At 38.9% G+C, this 19,951-nt stretch overlaps 1 protein-coding gene across 2 annotated transcripts in view; it reads left to right on the top strand.

The window, feature by feature from the left end:
- LOC137274667 (sterile alpha motif domain-containing protein 9-like) overlaps positions 1-19,951 on the top strand; it is a 45,797-nt gene that overhangs the window by 14,691 nt on the left and 11,155 nt on the right. Inside the window, exons 2-3 of one of the 2 annotated variants that reach the window (XM_067807995.1) lie at positions 8,848-9,118; positions 18,794-19,133. In XM_067807995.1, coding sequence (XP_067664096.1) covers positions 8,912-9,118; positions 18,794-19,133 — 547 coding nt within the window. In that variant the 5' untranslated portion in view covers positions 8,848-8,911. The remainder of the gene's footprint in view (positions 1-8,847; positions 9,119-18,793; positions 19,134-19,951) is intronic. The other variant, XM_067807996.1, reaches the window with a different exon arrangement.

Genomic DNA, 19,951 nt, shown 5'->3' with positions numbered 1-19,951 from the left:
CTTCGTTGTAAGATTCACTGGTACAGGTGGGAAACAGGTAACTGAAGACGTGAGTGCAAGTACATTCAAGTATATATAGTATGTTCTAACAAGATACAATTCTTCTGTATTTTGGAGGGTGCTGAGACAGATTTCAAAGATAAAATCCTCTGCGAATGATACAACTAATGAAAAGTGGGACGATCGCTTTTATGAACGGGAAGGAGAGATATAACCAGAGGTACTACCCAATTTTGACCAATCTGTTGAAATGAGTGAAGATGATAAGATGATACCTGAATCCATTACAGCGGAAGAAGAATTTCACAAGACTATTCAGCATGTGAAAAATGATAACTCTCCAGGTTTTGATAACGTCCTTATAGAAATGCTCAAAATAAGCGAATCTAAAATAATTGCCTTTACAGTGTTCAATAAGATATTTTTAAATGGTTGTTTTCCACAGATGTGGACTAAAGCGGTTATAGATCCTTTGCACAAAAACGGTAATGTAAATATATACACAAGAGCATTAATTAAGCACCACCAAAAATAATTGTCGATTGTAACAAAAAGGTATCAAAACAGAGAAGTTAAACCAGTTATATCTAAATACACATGCAGTGAGCATGACATTCACTTGCTGACTCAAATACATGCGTTTTATGCTGAAGTTCTGTCATGGTACAAGCGACTGAGGGATATGAAAAGGTGAAATGAAGTATTCTCATTGCTTTCTTATCGACGCATCAATAAGTGAACAATGCTGTAACTTTTTTCGACATGCTGACGACTAGACTTTCTGAAAATACCAGATGGCAGATTATTGGTATGCATGAAGCTGGTTTGTCCTGTTGTAGCATTGGGTCCAGATTGAAAATCAATTACACTGTCATTAGTCGCCTTGTAAGGAAACATGTGGCCACTGGTTACGTCATGGATCGTCCACGATCAGGAAGGATAAGAAAGAGCACTCCCCGTGATGACCGTGCCCTAGTTCGCCTAGTGAGACGCAGGCCCATGACCAATGCAGAAGATCTCAGAGAACAATGGAGAGTGGTTGTTCGTCTCTCAGCATCTGAAGGAGGCTCAGGTCCGCTGGACGTCGTCCAATCAGACGCCCCTTACTCACTGATAAACGCAAGGCTCAAGGTTTGGCAAAACCACAATATGAGGACATGGCGCAGGATTCATTGGTCCCATGAAAGCCGTTTTCTTCTGTTACTGATGGCTGTTGGCGAATTTGGAGTAATGAGGCTGATGATCCATGCAGCTGAGCCCTTTGGCGTAGCGCTGTAATGATGTGGGGGTGTATCTCCTATGACTGTAAGCTGAATCTTACCACCATTCAAGGGACGTTCAATGGTCAGAGATACCAACAGGAAGTACTGGAAGCAGCTGTTGTCCCTCCTTTTTATAACCACCCCGTCGCCAGTCGGTCAGTTTTGATGGACGATAATGCCAGGCCTCATCGTTCCAAAGCTGTTATCGCATACTTGCACAACAACGCAGTTGACAAATTACCTTGGCCAGCGAGAAGCCCTGATCTCAACCCAACTGAGCATTTATGGGACCATCTGGGCTTAAGTTCAAGTAGCGTACACCTGTTCAAAATCTACAGGAATGAGTCCAGGCTCTTCATGAGGAGTGACAGAGGATTCCAATGATGCGCATTCGGAGTTTGATTTCCAGGATGAGGAGGAGGATTGCAGCAGTTATCCGTGCGAGGGGAAGAAACACCAAAACAACCAAAACAACCAAAACAACCAAAACAAACCTGATGTCACCATTACTGTTGGCTTAGAATTGAACAGTGAACGTTTTTTGAGAACTTTGTGTAGGTTGGACCACAGACATTGTCTGTGTGAGCATAGTTTTGGACATGATTATTGATAACGTTTTAGTGCCTCTATATGGCCGTCAAAAAATTACAGACGAAAATAGCAGCAGTGTTGGTAGTTGATAGGTTAGATGGTAACGAAATTATAACCATGTCTTTGGTTTCCATATCATGAATGACCAGTGTGTTGTGTTAAACACAATCTTATAGCATGAAAATGGGTAGTGCTTAATAAATGTTCACTTGTATAGATATCTTCTCTCATCTCACTCAGGAAAATATATACTCGTGCTTTAAATGAAAGACTAACAAAATGGGCAAATGTTATGGATAAAGTTTCTGAAACTCAAGTTGGTTTCGGAATGGTATTCAGTTGTTGACCAAATCTTCACATTGTATGCTACTGCTAGACACATATTAGATGATCCTGCGCACTAAACGCATTTGTGACAAGAGGGGCGGTACAACGAATTGGGCGAGTACATTTGGCTGCTACAGGTAGCTTGACGATTATGCACGTGCAATACATGCTAACCGTGACATGAAATCAACACCGCATATTCCTTCGAATGATAAGACTGCAATTTCAGGCATAAGATACTGATATTCCACGCTAACCTTTAGTTAAGACGAAGACAAATAGATGATTTTGGCATTGACAAGCATTTTAGATATTCAACAATATATTTAAAAAACCCAGGAAAATGTCATTTGCTTCGTGAAAAGGATCGGTGGTCCTAAACATATTTGCTCAGAATATTGTGTTGATTCAGTTCGTTGGGATTGTACCTGTTCCCAAATCGAGTGTGCTATAACAATTCATGCCTGAAACGCACGAGGAAAATGAACTTCTCGATATTTATCAGACAACCTGTCTCCCTAAGTTGCTTCAAAGGCATTTAGGAAAGGCTTTCATGGAATCAACTTCACCTGAAGAAGAGACTAGAATCAGTCTCGAAACATTGTGACCTTGTATAATAAAGAAGTTGAACCACTTTTAGTTTGAACCTGTCTCCCTCTTGTTTCAACTGGATCGTTCTGTGGGGCGTTCCCAAGTATGCAAATTGGGGTCATTTGTCAGGTCGTGGATCTTCTTATATGTGTTTACCAGTATCTTCGAGAAAAATCTAAAATTACGGCGAACATTTACGGTCCAATTGTTTACAGATGTACTTGAAATTCTACCGTTGCTATTTGTGGATGATGCAACTCTTGTGTCAGATACTATTTGTGGTCTTCAGTGCCAGCGAGACACTTAAAAACCGTATACAGATAAGTAGGGTTTAGCTGTAAATTTAGATAAACAGAAAGTTCTACTTTTTTGGAAAGGTGGGACATTAGAGGTTAATGAAAACTGACTTTGTAAAGTGAGAAACATTGAAACTGTAAACAGCTACTGATGTCCAGGTTTTGTGATCACGTGTAACTGTAATCTTAACTTGTAGCTCGTAGTAAGAAGGCTTTCATGGAATCAACTATAAATTTAAGGAAATTAAGACCAATACACTGAAAGTATTTTTTTTTATAAATTCAACCAATATATTTGCACGGGTAGAGGTTTTGGGGGTTAAATGATATGTCAGCATTGAAAACAATTACTTATAAGCAAGTAAAATAGTTTCAAAGACACAGACACCATATGCATTAGCATATGGAGAAAAAGGACAGTTTACAGTTTATATTAATTCGAACGATTCAGTAATAATTATTATTGGGTCACAATGTCTAGTGTTTTGAATATCAAATATGATGGGTCACATTTCGTTTTATTAGCTGGTCAACACTTTTATAATTCTTGTTTTCCGGAATTTATTTGTTCCTAGTTTTCGATGTTTACTTCTGGCAGACTTATTCGGGTGCATTCTACAGTGTTGACGATGTTCGTGTGTGCCCGAACTTTCGGGAAATGACTTTGTAAATATAAATAAGGGCTGGTTGCCGTGTTGAGGGTGACACTCCTACTCGTTTACATTACTGCCAACACTTGAAATCCTGTCAATGCCTGAATCTACATTATCTGCTGCCGCACCGATCGCTGTGTTGACATTCTGCCATAGTTGATTCTCTCTCACACCAAGACTGGTGGATTTGCTATATTGTATTTTGTGACCCACTGACTTAGATTTTGTCTCTCTTGAATTGTACCTGAAATCTGCATTGTTATATTGACTTGTGACTTTGTATACCTTCCTCTCGTTACATAACAATACATAATTTGAACGTTAACGACTTGTCTTTGTTCTGTTTTGCTGGTTCACAGGGGATTTCTTACATAGTTTGTCACGGGAAATTCTTAACCGTAACACGTTTCATTTCTGAAGCACGCTTGATCAACACTGGACCAAAATTGTACACCTACTCACAGCTCACGTTATAAGTTATATAAAACATATGACAGTTTTCTTGAGAAAGAGGGGTATCTGTTTACAGAATCTGAATATTAACCAAGTAAAATACTGGTCAAATGCACATCTGGTGTCTTACGTTTAAAGAATAACATAGGAATGTGGCAAAGTCTTGACGGGTCGCAAAGAAATGTCCTGTATGTAAAGTAGAATTAAAAGATGAATATCACTTTTTGTTGAAATGTCCAGCTTTTAAAGAACTTCGGGGTACATTTTTGCCTACGATTTTGAAAGTTGATATGATATTGTTTAGAAATATCCTTTAACAAAACAAACAGAAGACATAAACGATCTGGCTCGTTTTATCCATAATGCATAGAAAATAACAAAAACCTTAGAAAAATAGAAATAGGCATTGAAATTCGAAAAGATTCCAGTACAGCAATACATGCATATGTTACTGATATCTTTCACTGGGGCTGTAAAATATTCTACGCAGGTAGACAGGTAAACGCTGAAAGGTTTGAGAAATTGTTTCCTCGTTTCGTTCATATTTACATACCTGTGTAGAATATGTGTATTAATATGCATACGGGCCTGTGGTCTTCATACATAATAACGATGATGATGATGATGAAGATGAAGATAATGATGATTATGATTATGAACACCAGTCACATAAGTGTTTGGAAATTAGTTTGTGTGAAGACCAACTTCGTTGCCAGTATAAGGAATACTGCAAGCATTCTCTATGTTAAGTACACTGGAGTTACTATAAAATTATAGTTCTCAATAGATCAACACACCTCTCTATGCATTGTGACAGGCAACATATAACCAGTTACGAGTATTTTAGGTCAATAAGCTTTGAGTGAACAATGCATAATTCCTGGAAACCAACAGTTCAAGTCATATCAATAGGTGTAGGGCGTCTTTCTCGGGTCGACATGGCGTGACAACTTATTGGCCCATGTTTATTTAGATAGCTGTGTATCGTGACTGGTGATTTTAACTAACACTGAAATGGTATCTCTGTCTTGTAAATGGCTTATATGGGGAAAAGGCAGCAAACCAACACAAAAGGCGTACTATGAGACGACCATAGTTCACAACAGTTTGTAACAGTATGACTCTCTCTCATACGAAAACGTTCGAGTGACCCAGCCTGATTTTTTTTATCTCCTAAATAGGACTTAATATTTCCTAATTAGTATTTAATATCTCCTAATTAGGACTTAATATCTCCTAATTAGTACTTAGTATCTACTAATTAGTACATAGTATTTCCTAATTAGGACTTAGTATCTATAATTAGTACATAGTATCTCCTAATTAGGACTTAGAATCTCCTAATTAGGACTTATCAGAGTTTAGAGGTTTGTACTGGATCGGAGCAAGATGGTTGCCTTCGTTGTCTCAACATTGATTGTCTCAACATTGAACAGCGTTTCTAATTGGCATTGGTTTTCATTTGTCTGCGCCGTCATTGTATTGGGATTCTAGAGAGGCATTTAGAAGTTGCTGAATATATTAAGACGAGTATACTGATGACAACTTCTTTTAATTGTCTAACACGACGTCTCGGTTCTATTTCTTGCCCCTTCTTCAGGTGATAGAGACAGGAGAGTACGAGACATGATATATATAACAGTGCTTACAGGAAGAAGACAAGTACATGTATATACAAACAAATCACAGAGGACAGATCAAATGCAGTTATATGAACAATGATAACAGGGATTAAGTGAAGCGAGTTGACAGGTGTGTACACAGCAGGGTCATATACAGATAATTAGATTTACAGGAAGCCTGAGATGTGCATGTGTATACAATCAATGAGGTAGATGAAATAGACGTTATATAAACAATGACGATCGGGAGATGTAAACACAACAGAGTGATATACAGCTGACTAAATGGCATCAGGGGTGGCTTTTGTGATGTTCCAGGCACTGGAGAGATATACACCTTGATCTCTATTAATCTCTAGGGTTAATCTCCTGATGTTGATGGGTTTAGTAGTTTTCGTTTGCGCCAATCGTGAACGTTGGTAGCCAGGATGCTAGTCTGTTGCCAGTCAGTGGAATGGGTGGGGTTGTTTTTGATGTGCCCTGAAAGGGCAGATTAGTTTTCGGATGTAACGTTTGGGCAATGATACAACTGCCTAACCAAGTTAGATCTTAATGAAATTCTTACAATCTAGACAGTAAAATTGCTCACTGATTCAAATTTCCTTTGATTGTTTGTCTCTTAGCATAAAAGAATCTATGATAAAAGTACTCGTCCATGAATACATTTTTAAAAATTGGCATGTGCTACTGGTGTCGAGTTAAAACCTGAAACAACTTCACCGAGAAGCAGCAGTGGTCAGGCTACCATGAAAATCCAGGGTGAAACGTATGATGTTCATACAATCGGTCGTGACGTACAGATGGTAGAGGACCTGCTTGTACTCACTGCAGTACAAAGACCCTTGAAAACTTCTAATCTATGCCAGATTGATCTATGTTCTTGCAGAAGATATTGCAGCATAGGTCTTAAGTAATATCGTAACCATTACTTAAACAAGATAGTCGCATATTCCAGACAAGCAGTTAAAACGTATGTTATGAACCTCTGCTGAATCATAAATGACACGCCACTTGCAACAGTGCCTCACAGTTGCTCTATCACTATTATGCAATATTCTCCCAAATTAGTATGTCATATAACAATAGCTCTTGCTGGGATGTAGTGTTCTTCATCTAGCAATTGTTGATGACATTATAGATAGACATTACATACATATCAGTAATCAGTTAATTGTTTTTGCAATTCTGAAAACACCAAGGTTTGTTTTTAAAACTTGCCTGTCTTATGACAAAAATGTACTATTGTACACACGTGACCTTTAGCTGTTCGATGGGCCGCTAGGTCTTTATATAATGTATGAGCAGTCTGTGTGTCCACCGTAACCCATCCACTATCGACTGATAATTGTAAGCCTGGCAGAGGTTGGAAAGCAGCGCACTGAATACAACCATCTCCTCAATATTATTCGTCATTTATGAACATGGAGCTAACGACTTAATTTTCCATTATATTCAAAGAAAATAATCGAGGACAACGGAAACAATATCGGTAATAAGAATGAAGATTTTTATGGATATCAACTTCTTTATGAGAGAACACAACGTTTCGGAGTTAATGCTTACTCCTTCATCAGGTGATTGAGAAAGGGATACAGAGGTGTATTTATATGTACAGGTAAAACAATAACAAAGTAACAAGTGGAATGAGTTAACGAAAGCTAGTATAAACAAGCACTGATAGGAAGCCGATAGTTAAGATGCAGTAAGCATTAACTCCGAAACGTTGTGTTCTCTCATAAAGAAGTTGATATCCATAAAAATCTTCATTCTTATGTATTTTCACTTCTAAATGACATTCAAAGACTTAATATCGGTAATGTTTATTTGAAAAATATCATGTTAGAAATGGTTGACAACAATGCCAATATTTTACACTTGTTTTATTTCTTGTAGGGTCCCATTACACGTTATGTTTATACCTAAACACTTACTGACGTGTCGTATTTAAACGATATAAATACATATAGCAGCAGTCATCATCTTTATCAAGTGTTTAGAGATCGGTTTGTCTGCACATAAGCACATTCGTTCTCATTTGAAGCAACTCTGACAACATCCTTAATACTGCTGGAATTATTTGTGTTCGATACATTGAAGACAGGTGCGCTCTTATAGTTTTGAATAGATCAATGCACCGTTCTGTGCATTGTGACAGACTTCATATAACCGGTTACAAGTATTATACGTGTATTTCAATAGGCTTTAAGTGAACGGGCTGCATATAACCAGTTATGAGTATTTTATTTCAATAAGCTTTAAGTAAACAATGCACATTTCCCAGAATCCCAACAGTTCAAGCCATACCAAGAGGTGTAGGGCGTCTTTCTCGGGTCGACATGGCATAACGGCTTATTGGCCCATGTTTATGGGTGTGTCGTGACTACTGATGTTAACTAACACCGATATGGTATTTCTGTCCTGTAAATGGTTTATATGGGGAAACTACATGATATTATCTTCTTGCCACATTTTGATGACTATCCCCTTGCCAGTCGTGGACGACAACACTACAACTCATCGTTCTTGTGTCGGCATTGTAAAATAACGCTGTTGAAACATGACCATGTCTTGCAAGAAGCCCGATACGAACTTCATCGAACATTTTGGGGAGTACTGTGGCCGCCATGTTCACGATAGAGATCTTTCTGTTTAAAATCTGTCTTGGTAGATGTAGAAATTGTCGTAGGTATTCCTTGGGGTATGGAAGGGGGTTACGATGCCGAGAGAAACTGGCAGATGCTACCCGTGCGAAGGTGGGTTACACTATCAACTGATGTGATCGCCAGTGGTGGTTCATAGAATTGCAACAATCGCTTTGGACAAGTGTGACAATCATATTGATGGTGTAGTCATAGTGACCTTATTTTTCGACATTTTGGATTTTCGCGTATTCTTCCCATACTGCAAGTAAATTGTTACCAAATGTCAGTTTGTCAATTCCATTTCCATTTTGTTTTAATTAGAGGTATATGGGGGTACTATAACATATCTCCAAGAAATCCTCTGACGATGTGTGATATTGTGACCACATACCTTTGTTCATATTTTTCAGGTCATTTGGTGATACAATGCCTTTACTTCCACTGGACTGAATAGACTCCAGGAAGCGATCAATAATGGCAATGGAGATGACATATGAGAAATACAGATCTGAAAAGGATCTTTTCTGGTCTGATATACCACATGAGAAGGCCACAATGGTGGCCAAGAAGAAGAAGATTAAGAGGAAGTATTTATTGTCACTTAGACCGTCATGTAGTGTAATGGAGACACATCATGCTTTTAGAAGGAAGAAAAAAGTCAAAAGTCACCATGCTCAAAAGGTACATGCAGACATAAAATTGAAACTATTTATGTGTGTTAAGTTTTTACTGAAATCGAAAATAATATATATGAATAAGTTATCGATAACAAACAGCAAAACGGCACCATATAACATCATTCCTGTAAATATTCCTTTCCGAGAACTTTTTTCATCATATTTTCAAATTAATACCATAGCTCTTTCTTTATTATTATTCATATGATGCACTGACGTTAAGTATTATCTACGCATATATCTTTCTGAATAGAATGTTCAGAGTGACGAGGTGCTATCTGAGTGAGGTATATGGGATGCAACTAGGAATTAATGTAAATTCAAATGTCTATTCCAACATGCCATTGAAAAAATACTTGATTCCTATTGTTAATAATTGTTTTCCATTTCCCTTCTGAATCCCCCCAACCGTTGTTATTTGCGTATGACGTGGTCTTCAACAACCCATGCTGAAGCTTAAGTGGTTAGACTCACTGACTTGTTTGATATATAGCATCGTGTCCTATTTGGGTAGGTCAGAGCTCATTATGTACGTCACGGGATTATCGGATTCAGACGCGATTATTTACAGAAACATGTGATATATATGTGGAAAACAACGTGACGAAAACAAACTGAAATTCCTCCTCTTCGCAATTTTGAACACCAATGTCAAAGCGTTCGAATACATCAATAGTCTACATGCAAATGGCTGCCAACAGCTCTTCAGAGCTGTAGACCTATCACCCTCGACTATAGGCTCTGGGTCTCTGATACACACTGGCCTCTAGCAGACGCTCGATTGACATTAACTAATGGAGTTCCAAGCATGTTATAAGGTATATTCTTTTCATAAAATTCCAAATGTTTTCATAACTATGAATACACAATGCCTTTAAGAAAGTGGTCAAATGTAATACGTTTTATTTGGAATGCCACTTTTAAAGCAAAAGTACAGAATCTAGTAGTTATGGTGGGCTGTGTTCGATCCTAACAAAAAAGCTTCTCCCTCAGTTAGGCCGGAAAGGCTAAAATCGCGACATGTCTTTGGGTTCTCTGCACTTGCAATGCACAGTTGTGACTGAATAAAGCCATCACAAATTACAAAGAAACAGGATTACATTTAGGCACATATGAAAATATAAATTTACACATTTTCTTGAACTTAACATTAAATAGGAGACTACTGTCAATGCACTTTTGGTTTAGGGACACTTGAGGAGTTCTGACACGTGGTATTCTGTTGAACACGCGGAAAACAAGTTATGAATGCCTGTACAGCAGAGCTGACCTTACGTGCAATACCGACTACCGGACGTCAGAGACCCCGCCCGGATAGGCAACAGTGGGTTGTTTTTCACTGAACACAACAGTCACAACTCGGGAAGTTGAAAAGGCAGTGTTTCAAATGAAAATGGGAAAAGCAACAGGACCGGACGACATACTGTATGAAATACTACGCAATACAACGTGCATACAGTAACTTCACCACATAATAATCTTTTGTCTCGAAACAGTGTAAAGTCGTTCATTACTCCTATGCCAAAGGACGGAAGTTGCCCTGCGGTTACAGAGGTATTACCGCTCATATCTATACGACCCGTGAAGGTCCCAGGGTAGAATAGGCCTTCAGCAACCCATGCTAGCCATAAAAGGTGACTATGCTTGTCGTAAGAGGCGACTAACGGGATCGAGTGGTCAGACTAGCTGACTTGGTTGACACATGTCATCGGTTCCCCATTGCGCAGATCGATGCTCATGTTGTTGATCACTGGATTGTCTGGTCCAGACTCGAGTATTTATAGACCGTCGCCATATAGCTGGAATATTGCTAAGTGCGACGTAAAACTAACCTCACTCACTCACTCATATCTATACCCTGCAAGGTCTACGCCGATATCCTGTGTGCCCGAATTCAAGCATGGTTAGAAAGGAATAGGCTGCTAGCAGAGGAACACAATGGCTTTCGCTATGGCCAGAACTGTGAATACCACGTATGCTGTCTGTATAATCTAATAAACAATAATCCAACCACAGGTAAACTGTAGCGCAAATGGGTTGCACAGCATAGAGAAACTGACCAGTTTGCTTACATGCGAGCGAAGCGAGGAAAGGTTGGCAACGTACTTTCCTCGCTTCCGTTCGAAAAATATCGCCATCATCACTTATATACCCAGTTCTTCACTGGGTTGTGCTCTCACATTACCAACCCCATGTTGAACAATTACTCACGCTAAATATCTTTTATTCATCATTTTAAGCTCAACTCGTGGTATGTTAGACTGTTCTCTGCCACCAGTCCCCTTCCAGTTTGCGGTGCCTGTAAAAGCAACCTTAAACTTCTTGATTCTGTCCACCAAAAAAGGTATAAGACTTTATCTTGGGTCAATCAGAACCTCACCTGTTGACAGTCTCTATATTGAGGCCGATGAACCATCTCTTACACAACGCCGTATAAAATTGTCTTTACAGTACATTACCAAATTACACGCTAATGAATCTAACCCTGCCTATAACTGTGTGTTCAATGCCATTCATGAGGATATATACAACAAGAAATGATCTCTTGTTCCCCCTCTCGGGCACAGAATTAAACCATTTATTTCTGCTGCCGGCATTGAGCTGGAAAATATAGCTCCTTACCGTCTTATTTCTTCTCCTCCTTGGCAGCTGGTTAGGCCACAAGATGACCCAACATTAACTATTTTTTTTAAAATCAGAAACTACTGAATTACAATATAAACAAGAATATAATCAATTAAAAAGTAAATATAGCAATACAAATCCTTATTTACAGATAGGTCCAAGGACGGTGGCGCAGTGGCTTGTGCCACTGTCATTGGATCTAGGACAGCATCTAGTAGAATACCAGATAACAGCTCTATTTTTACAGCAGAAGCAAACGCCATATTAACGGCTCTTACATATATTCAACGACACCCTAAATATAAACAATATATCATATTTGCAGATTCTCTTTCTTGCCTTTAGGCTATTAAAATCTTTCTTGTAAACGTCCACTTTTAATAGAAATTATTGAATTATGTAATGATCTTGCTACTGGCCAATACGACATCGTTTTTTGTTGGTTACCCAGTCACGTCGGTATTTCTGGTAACACAATGGCTGACCTTGCGGCCAAGGCAGCACTCAACAAATCTGTGACACCACTTCCATACACTGATTATAAGGCTGCCATTAGATCTTGGTGCAGAAGAAGAGGGACACCCAGGTAGGCATCAATAAATTACATGCAATAAAACCCTATACCTACCTACTAAAACCTACTCGAGTTGTCAGTCCAGATTTGAAGAGGTCATTTTGCGACGATGTCGTATTTATCCATACAAGATACACTTATGCATATCTATTAAAGGTGAGGATCCTCCGTTTTGTATCCCTTGTGATGAGAGAGTGACGGTCAAGCATATTCTGCTTGATTGTGTTGAATTCGCCATCACAAGGGATAAATATTTCAATGTCAAAAGTGTTAAGGATCTTTTTACCACTGTTAGTACTCATTTAATTATGATTTTTTATTTGCACTTTTGTGACCTTTAATCGAATAGGCAGTGAGCACAGAAGGCCGTATATCTGTAACCACTGAACCGTGGCGTCTCACTGGAGCAGGCAAGTTCCCAAGGGGGGTGTCCTCCTCAGTTGATAAATTATCATATTATGATGCATATATGTATGACATGCTGGACATGTATTGGGCATTCTGTGTGAATTTACCATTACCATTTTCATAATGCATGAAAAAGACACTCATTAAATCTATCTCTGAGTGTTGTCATTCTTTCAATCCAACATGGTTGCTAAATCACCTCTGATCATAGTATATGGACTCTCCCATACCCATTTCGCCTAATCCTGAGAAATCAACCAGGCATGACATACCCACATTACCTAACTACTTTTCCGTAAGTACCGAGTAAAAATACGTAAAATGGGAGGACAACCTGTTAACTAATGGGAGTGAGCCTTGTAGGGAGTACCCCCACTCTGACAAACTAACAGATTGTGGAGAAGCTGTCGTTTTTGCCGGGGATTGTTCTAGCTTTGTTAGATATTACACTAACGTGTAAAACATTTTGCTTTGATTGTGTAACTAATCACATTATTGCAATGCTAACATTGAGACCATTCTGATTTATCGAGTAAAATAAGATTAAGTAGACTGAATAGTTTAGAGTTTGAATCTGGGCATATTTGGCCGGTTTTGCCACTTTTGCACTCTACCTTTTTACCTGGGGCGTGCATATTTTGGTGGTTTTTAGTATTTTATCTATTTGTTTAGATTTATTGATTTATTGATTTTACTGTTAGGAGTCCACTGAGTGAGTCTGCTTTGATAACTGCAATTTTATTCTGACATTTAGATTAGGCTATGACTGATACGTAATATATTCAAGATTGATTTTGCGTTCATTTTTCTGTCGTTCTATAAGTTATCACTATTTTTGCTACAGTCGAAAAGATTTACCGTGTCTACGTTGTGTACAGATCCGTGGTTGTGGTCCTTAAATATTTTAGAAATTATGTCGTTGACACAGTTGGAACTGTTGATCTGCAGTCTTTCAAAGTTCATTTTCACGAGATACACTCTCCCCATTTACCCTTTTGAGAATGAACATATAACCGTATACACAAAGGTGTCTTCCCGTAAAATAAGTAGGAGGAAACGAAGTATAGCAGCGCATTTGCCATAACTGAAGTTGTTACAATGATAATGAAAACCGTTATTTCCAACATACATATTGCATGCAATTATATTAAGAAATTGAATAGCTCATTACTAATGGAAGGAATGGATTAAAGTCACAAAATGAACTCGCTAAAATCGTTTCACTAGCATTCTGGTACACGTCTCTTATTTCGTTTCCTGAGGGAGCACATTTTACTTTTTTGAAGAAAACCAGTGCTTAATCCCTCAACACAACACCGTTGTCACTACACCAACCTTGACCTAATGCAAAGATCTAACTTACAGGACTACCCGTAGACATCACTTGCTTGATAACGAGTTTATCAGCTACGCCGAAACGTCGCTTACATTACAAGAAGTTGTACATGTATATTCATAGAACTTTCTCCATTTTTCAAACTACCATGACCCGAACAGATATTACTTTTTGTTGTAATCCAAATTGTAATCCACACACTGATTTCCACTTTTTCCACTTCTTTTATCCCAATTTGTTGAGTATTTCAACATAACGCACAAAGACAAGACCACTGAGCGAAACGATGACATTTTCTGTTTCTCCGCGTTCAGTTACGTAATTTCCGCAAAGCGCCTACGAAAGCGGTTACATTAAACGTAAAAATAATTTTATCAAGTTTCAGGATAGTTACATAGACATTGACATGCACTTATGCAAACCCAAGCAGCTAAATTTTGAAATTTAGTTAGCTTGTCGGTGTGTCAAACTGTTTCGTCATTGTGGACTGACATTTATAACTGTGTTTTTAACAGAAGTACATATTAACGCAAATAGGCCAAAGTCAAAATGAGTTGAATTTTGTGTCACGATACTCATGAATATACCCTCATTCATTCACAACCTCCAAAACATTATTTGGGTATTTGGAGTGAAAAAAAATATTTTTGCCCATAGGCGAGATATTTAAAAATTGCTTTATATCAGCGGAATTAAGTCAACAACATTTGAACGTCGTGTCATGATACTTATAAATATGCATGCCCTTATTGATTCACGACGTCCAAACTTGTATTTAGAGGAAAAGTAAATATTCTTGCACATGTGTCAAAATGGTTTTTGCGCATGGGCGAGATTTTAAAAAAAATGTTCTAAATTTTCTGAATTAAATGAAAATGAGTTAAATTTTGTGTCGTGATACTTATAAAATAGTTTTACCCATTACAAAACAAGGAAAAACATGTATTTGGAGTAAAAGTAAATATTCTCACCCATGGGCCAAAATGATTTTGCCCACGGACGAAACACTTCGTCTCAACACTTAAATTGCTCAAAATTAACTGAATTAAGTCAAAATGAGTTAAAATTGGTGCCAAGATGCTCATAAATGTACTTTCATTCATTTACTACCTCTAAACACATGTATTTGGGCGAGATTTGTTTTACATTGCTCTAAATTAACCGAACTGAGTCAAAATGAGTTGAGCTTTCTGTCAATTACAATTCCCAAAACATGGAAAAGATGCATTTGGAACAAAATGAAATATTCTCACCCAGAGGCCAGATGTTTTTTGCAATGGGTGAGATTATTTAAAATCACTCTCAATTAGCAGAATTAAGTTAAGTGAAATGAGTTAAATTTTGTGTCAGGATACTTATGAATATACCCTCATTCATTTACAACCTCAACAAACATGGAAAAAGATGTATTTAGACTAAAAGTAAATATTCTCGCCCATGGGCCAAATGTTTCTCGCCCAAGGGCCAGATTTTTCAAAATCGCTCTCAGTTAGAATTAAGTCAAAATGAGTTAAAAGTTGTGTCATGATACTTACGAAAATACCTTCATTCATTTACAACCTCCAGACCATTAATTCTGGACGAAATTAAACATCAGTGATATACACTGATGCGGACGGGAATGTCAGATAGAATTATCAACGCAGTGCAGTCTTTCTATGACGACATCAACTGCTCATTACGTGTAAACGATTATATCACTGATAGTTTTAAATTACATTGGCGTAAAACAAGGTTGTAAACTCTCCCCTACTCTTTTTGTCCATTTACGCCAACCACCTTGCAGAAGAGATCAAAATACTAGACTACAGAGTAGATATCACTGATGTGACGTTATACTTACTGTTCGCGAAAGAACAAAAAGAATTCTTTCAGGAGTACAATACAATGAAAATACAATGAATTGTGTTGATACGTTTGTTTTTCCCGTGCAAACATGCCATTACTGTGAATGATACATTTTGAGGTTCAGCGACGAGCTGCCCATGTGTTTTTTTTCCATTTCTGTGCTTTCTGTGTTTTCTTCACCCCGATCCTCAAGGGACGCAACGTCTCTGCTGCCAGAGCAAAAGCGCATACCACACGAAAATATATATGCGCTTACATTTCCTAATGAGTGAGTTTACTTTTACGCCGCACTCACCAATATTCCAGCTATATGGCGTCGGTCTGCAAATAATCGAGTCTGCACCAGACAGTCCAGTGATCAACAACTGTGAGATCGCGCAAGTATGACCATCACTCATTTTCTCAAGGTTTCTATGGCGTTGCTGAACCCCGAGGTGTTCATGAGGTTTTGATGTTTTTCTCGAAATCACTGGCTCTTTTTTCCCTCAGCTCGGTGTTCAACTGAATGTAAGCTTCCATCCAGGGACTTTGATCGAAATGCAGCACCCAGTGCGTTTTAGTCAGTTTCATGCCCAGCAATATGTACAGTTGCAGATTCCACTAGTGCACAACGTACTTGATCTTTCGCATCATGTTTGGAACGAGTTTCTTCACGTTGGTCAGCTTGGTTTATTCCCCGATGAACGCTTGTTGATAGTCTGATACCCAGTCTCAGTTCACCATCACCCGTTCGGGAACCAGCGGATATGCTGTTGTGCAATGCATGCAATACTTTAAATCCACTTCGAGGATGTAGCCTTTGTTCGAATCCAGTACTATACCCATGATATCGATGTCATTGCCCAAGCATGCGAACCCCACGGTGGGTAGAGGCTGACTCACAGCCAAGCCCTACAGCTTGTTGGAGTCGAGATAGAGGTGAACAGGTGCATGTCGTAATCGGTGAACAATTCCAGCTTGAAACCCGTTTTCTTCGAGTGCACCCGAAGAGAGACCGGGGCTGGTGAAGTACCTAGCTGGGTTGAGCTGATGCTGTTTCAAACATGTTGTCTCTCATCTCGAGAAATGTTGAGCATCTCAAACACATCGGCCATTAGGGGCACGTCCGTTCTCAAGTATATGTCGTGATAATCACTTAAATGCTGACAGTACAGTTTCTCCCACACATTCTGGGCATGCTCATAATCAACCTTAGAGAAGATGGAGTCGGTTAAGTCGCTGTTAAGGCGGGTGATGGAGGTGGTGTCGTTTCATCGAACTTGGACCAATCTACTTGTACAGGTACATGCCCTTTTTGAGTAGCAGAGGCCGAGTCGATGTGTCAGTGTATCTCGGTGATCGCAAAGGTATCGTTGGCCTTGACCAAACGGTTGAGCAACTACAAAAGAAGCTGAGCGCTATTGATGAATCTCACACTGTTGAGCGAGAATGAAATGTATTTCTCCAACAAAAGAAAAGGTACGTCTCCAAATTGTCGATTCCTTTCAGGCAAAAATAAAAGTTTGGACTGAAAGAAAGAAAAAATGGGAAAAGAAAAACAAATTTATCAAACAAAATAAACTTTTTATAAAAAATTAGAAACAGTTCTACAGGCAACTTAAAACGAGTGGTGAAGGTAAGCAGGATAAACGGCCTCCCATGGATGCCAATGGAAGGTTTTGGAAACAGTTGTAGTCTGTACCACAGACCACAGTTGCGACCGTAACCTGGAGGCACCATGGGTCAGTGATTATGACCATGCAATGCATGAGAAAGTAACTAGGTCGTTTGTTCTGTTACATCTCACCAGCTTGCCTACAACGTGACGTTAAAATGTCCAAATCTAATACAACTCCTGGGCCTTCATTTGAAACGTGGCAAGGTAACCAATGATGGATCGGTCGGGTTACAAGGGGGAGGAGTTATTGAGCATCTTGTGGAAGATCAGGCATACACCTATCTGGTAATGCAATTTCGAGACAAGTTCTAGAATGCCCAGATTCAAAATAAACTTCGTGCCGAGTATAAATCTTGTTTAAAGAAAGTCTGGAGTTCCGAGTTAAATGCTCGAAACAAGATCAAAGCCACTAATACTTTTGCTGTGCCAGTCCTCTCCGATTCCTTTGGAGTAGTTGATTGGACCAAACAAGACATCCAAACTCTTGACCGTCTGACCAGAAAGATCATGTCTGATAAGAGAGCACACCACCCTCGTTCCTCTCTTAATCGTTTATATATGCCAATCAATTCTGGAGGTCGGGGTTTGATTAATGGGGAGGCTCTTCATAACAGAATTTTATTGTGTACTTTTGCACATATTTATTTATCGGAAGATCCTCTGGTGATGTTGGACACAGTTTGAAATTTGAGGTTAATTTTGCTCATGGTTATGTACTGCTGGACGATACAGCGATGGGAGTAAACCAGGTGAAGTCCTTTACCAAGTCAGCACAGAGTCGGTCCTTTGTGGAGAAGCTGTCTGAGAGGCCATTGCATCATGTGTACATGCAGTGTGAGAAACAGAAAAGCAATCCAACTGACTCCTTCACCTGGATGAAGTCGCTTGGTCTCATATGTGAAACTGAGGGCTTCCTTTCTGCGCTCCGGACCAGCCTGAAAACACGTTCAGGCTACAAAAATATGATGTCATTCAGCATTAGGATGCCCATACAAACACAATCCTCTGTGCAGTACAAATTCAACACAGATATATTCTAAAAATTCTAAGATACTAGCGCTCCTCTTGCCCAAGACTGGGTAATAATTATCTAAAGTTTTATTCACTGGAATAGTCGTATTATTTGTATACTATGCTCAGATTTGTTTTCGTCTTCAACAAAACCCCGAATAAATGGAAATTTCACATTGGTATTTCACACTTTTTTCTCACATATGATTTCTGTTTTCAGAGACTTTCCTCACCAGAAGCTTCTGGTGTCTCATGTGTCATGGGTCACGTTGGGGATGTGATTAGCAGGACATCTGAAAATGACGCATTTCCATTGTATGTGAAATCTAAAAACACATACAGAATATGTCTGACAGGAAATCTCAGCGTGACTCAGTTGAAAGGGGCTATCGAATACAAAGATGGTATTCCTGAAGATCTACAAATGCTAACTCATCATGGCAAACTGATACGGCCATCCACACTGAAGAACCTTCAGCCGGATGACACCATCCATGTCATTGTCAGGAGCAAGGGGGGCACGAAAGGAGCTAAAAAGAAAGCGTCACGTAAGAACAAAGGTACAGACGATTTGATTTGATTGGTACAAATATACAGTTAGGAATACATGAGATATACGGGCGGTTTACAATGAAGATTACAAAACAGCCTACAAAATATACAGATTTCTTTTATAAAACACTAATTCGTTCAGAGTTAAACATTTCGTTAAATCTGCATAGAGTTTTAATTCGAACACTGCAAGAGTTCCGCGACAAGAATCGATGGGACCTCGAGGACAAAGTGCATTCACTATCCCTTACTCTAGATCACAACCTATCGGACAGAGGTCTGTGTCCCGTAAGAGCCCTGAAAGTATTTCTTGCACAGAACTAACACTTAGTGTCTTAGACACTGACATCCTTGGAGTGTTAATAACAATCAGGGAAAATTATTTCCAAGAACACAGTGGTAGCCTTGACTGAGAAAACTATAAAAATGACTTACTCTTTAGTAGAGATCAGTCACCTATTTTCTGATTACTTGGTCCACATGAAGTGCTTCGTCCTTATCATCATGGGATACCATGTCGACAGATCATGTCAGCTTGCAAGTGGACCTTTTCGACATTCTATATGACACGTGTCATTCAGAACCTTCAGCTACTTCCCGACCCAGGGTTTCTGGTTGTTTCACAGTCTCCCGTTACCACCCAACCCTCTCTGGAAACATTTCTTGCTACACATAGAGAGTCTTACGCCTGAAACGTCTAACATAATGATAAATTAAGCAGCAAGGAAAGTTTTCTTTGAGGGCATTCTAGAGGTTGGGCAAATGAATTTATGGATTTAAAACGTCTTTATTCTGTATAAGTGACGTATGGCAAGGCACATTCTCG

This window comes from Haliotis asinina, chromosome 2 (assembly GCF_037392515.1).
Source record: "Haliotis asinina isolate JCU_RB_2024 chromosome 2, JCU_Hal_asi_v2, whole genome shotgun sequence".
Classification (NCBI taxonomy): Eukaryota; Metazoa; Mollusca; class Gastropoda; order Lepetellida; family Haliotidae; genus Haliotis; species Haliotis asinina.
This window is presented reverse-complemented; position numbering and strand designations above follow the sequence as displayed.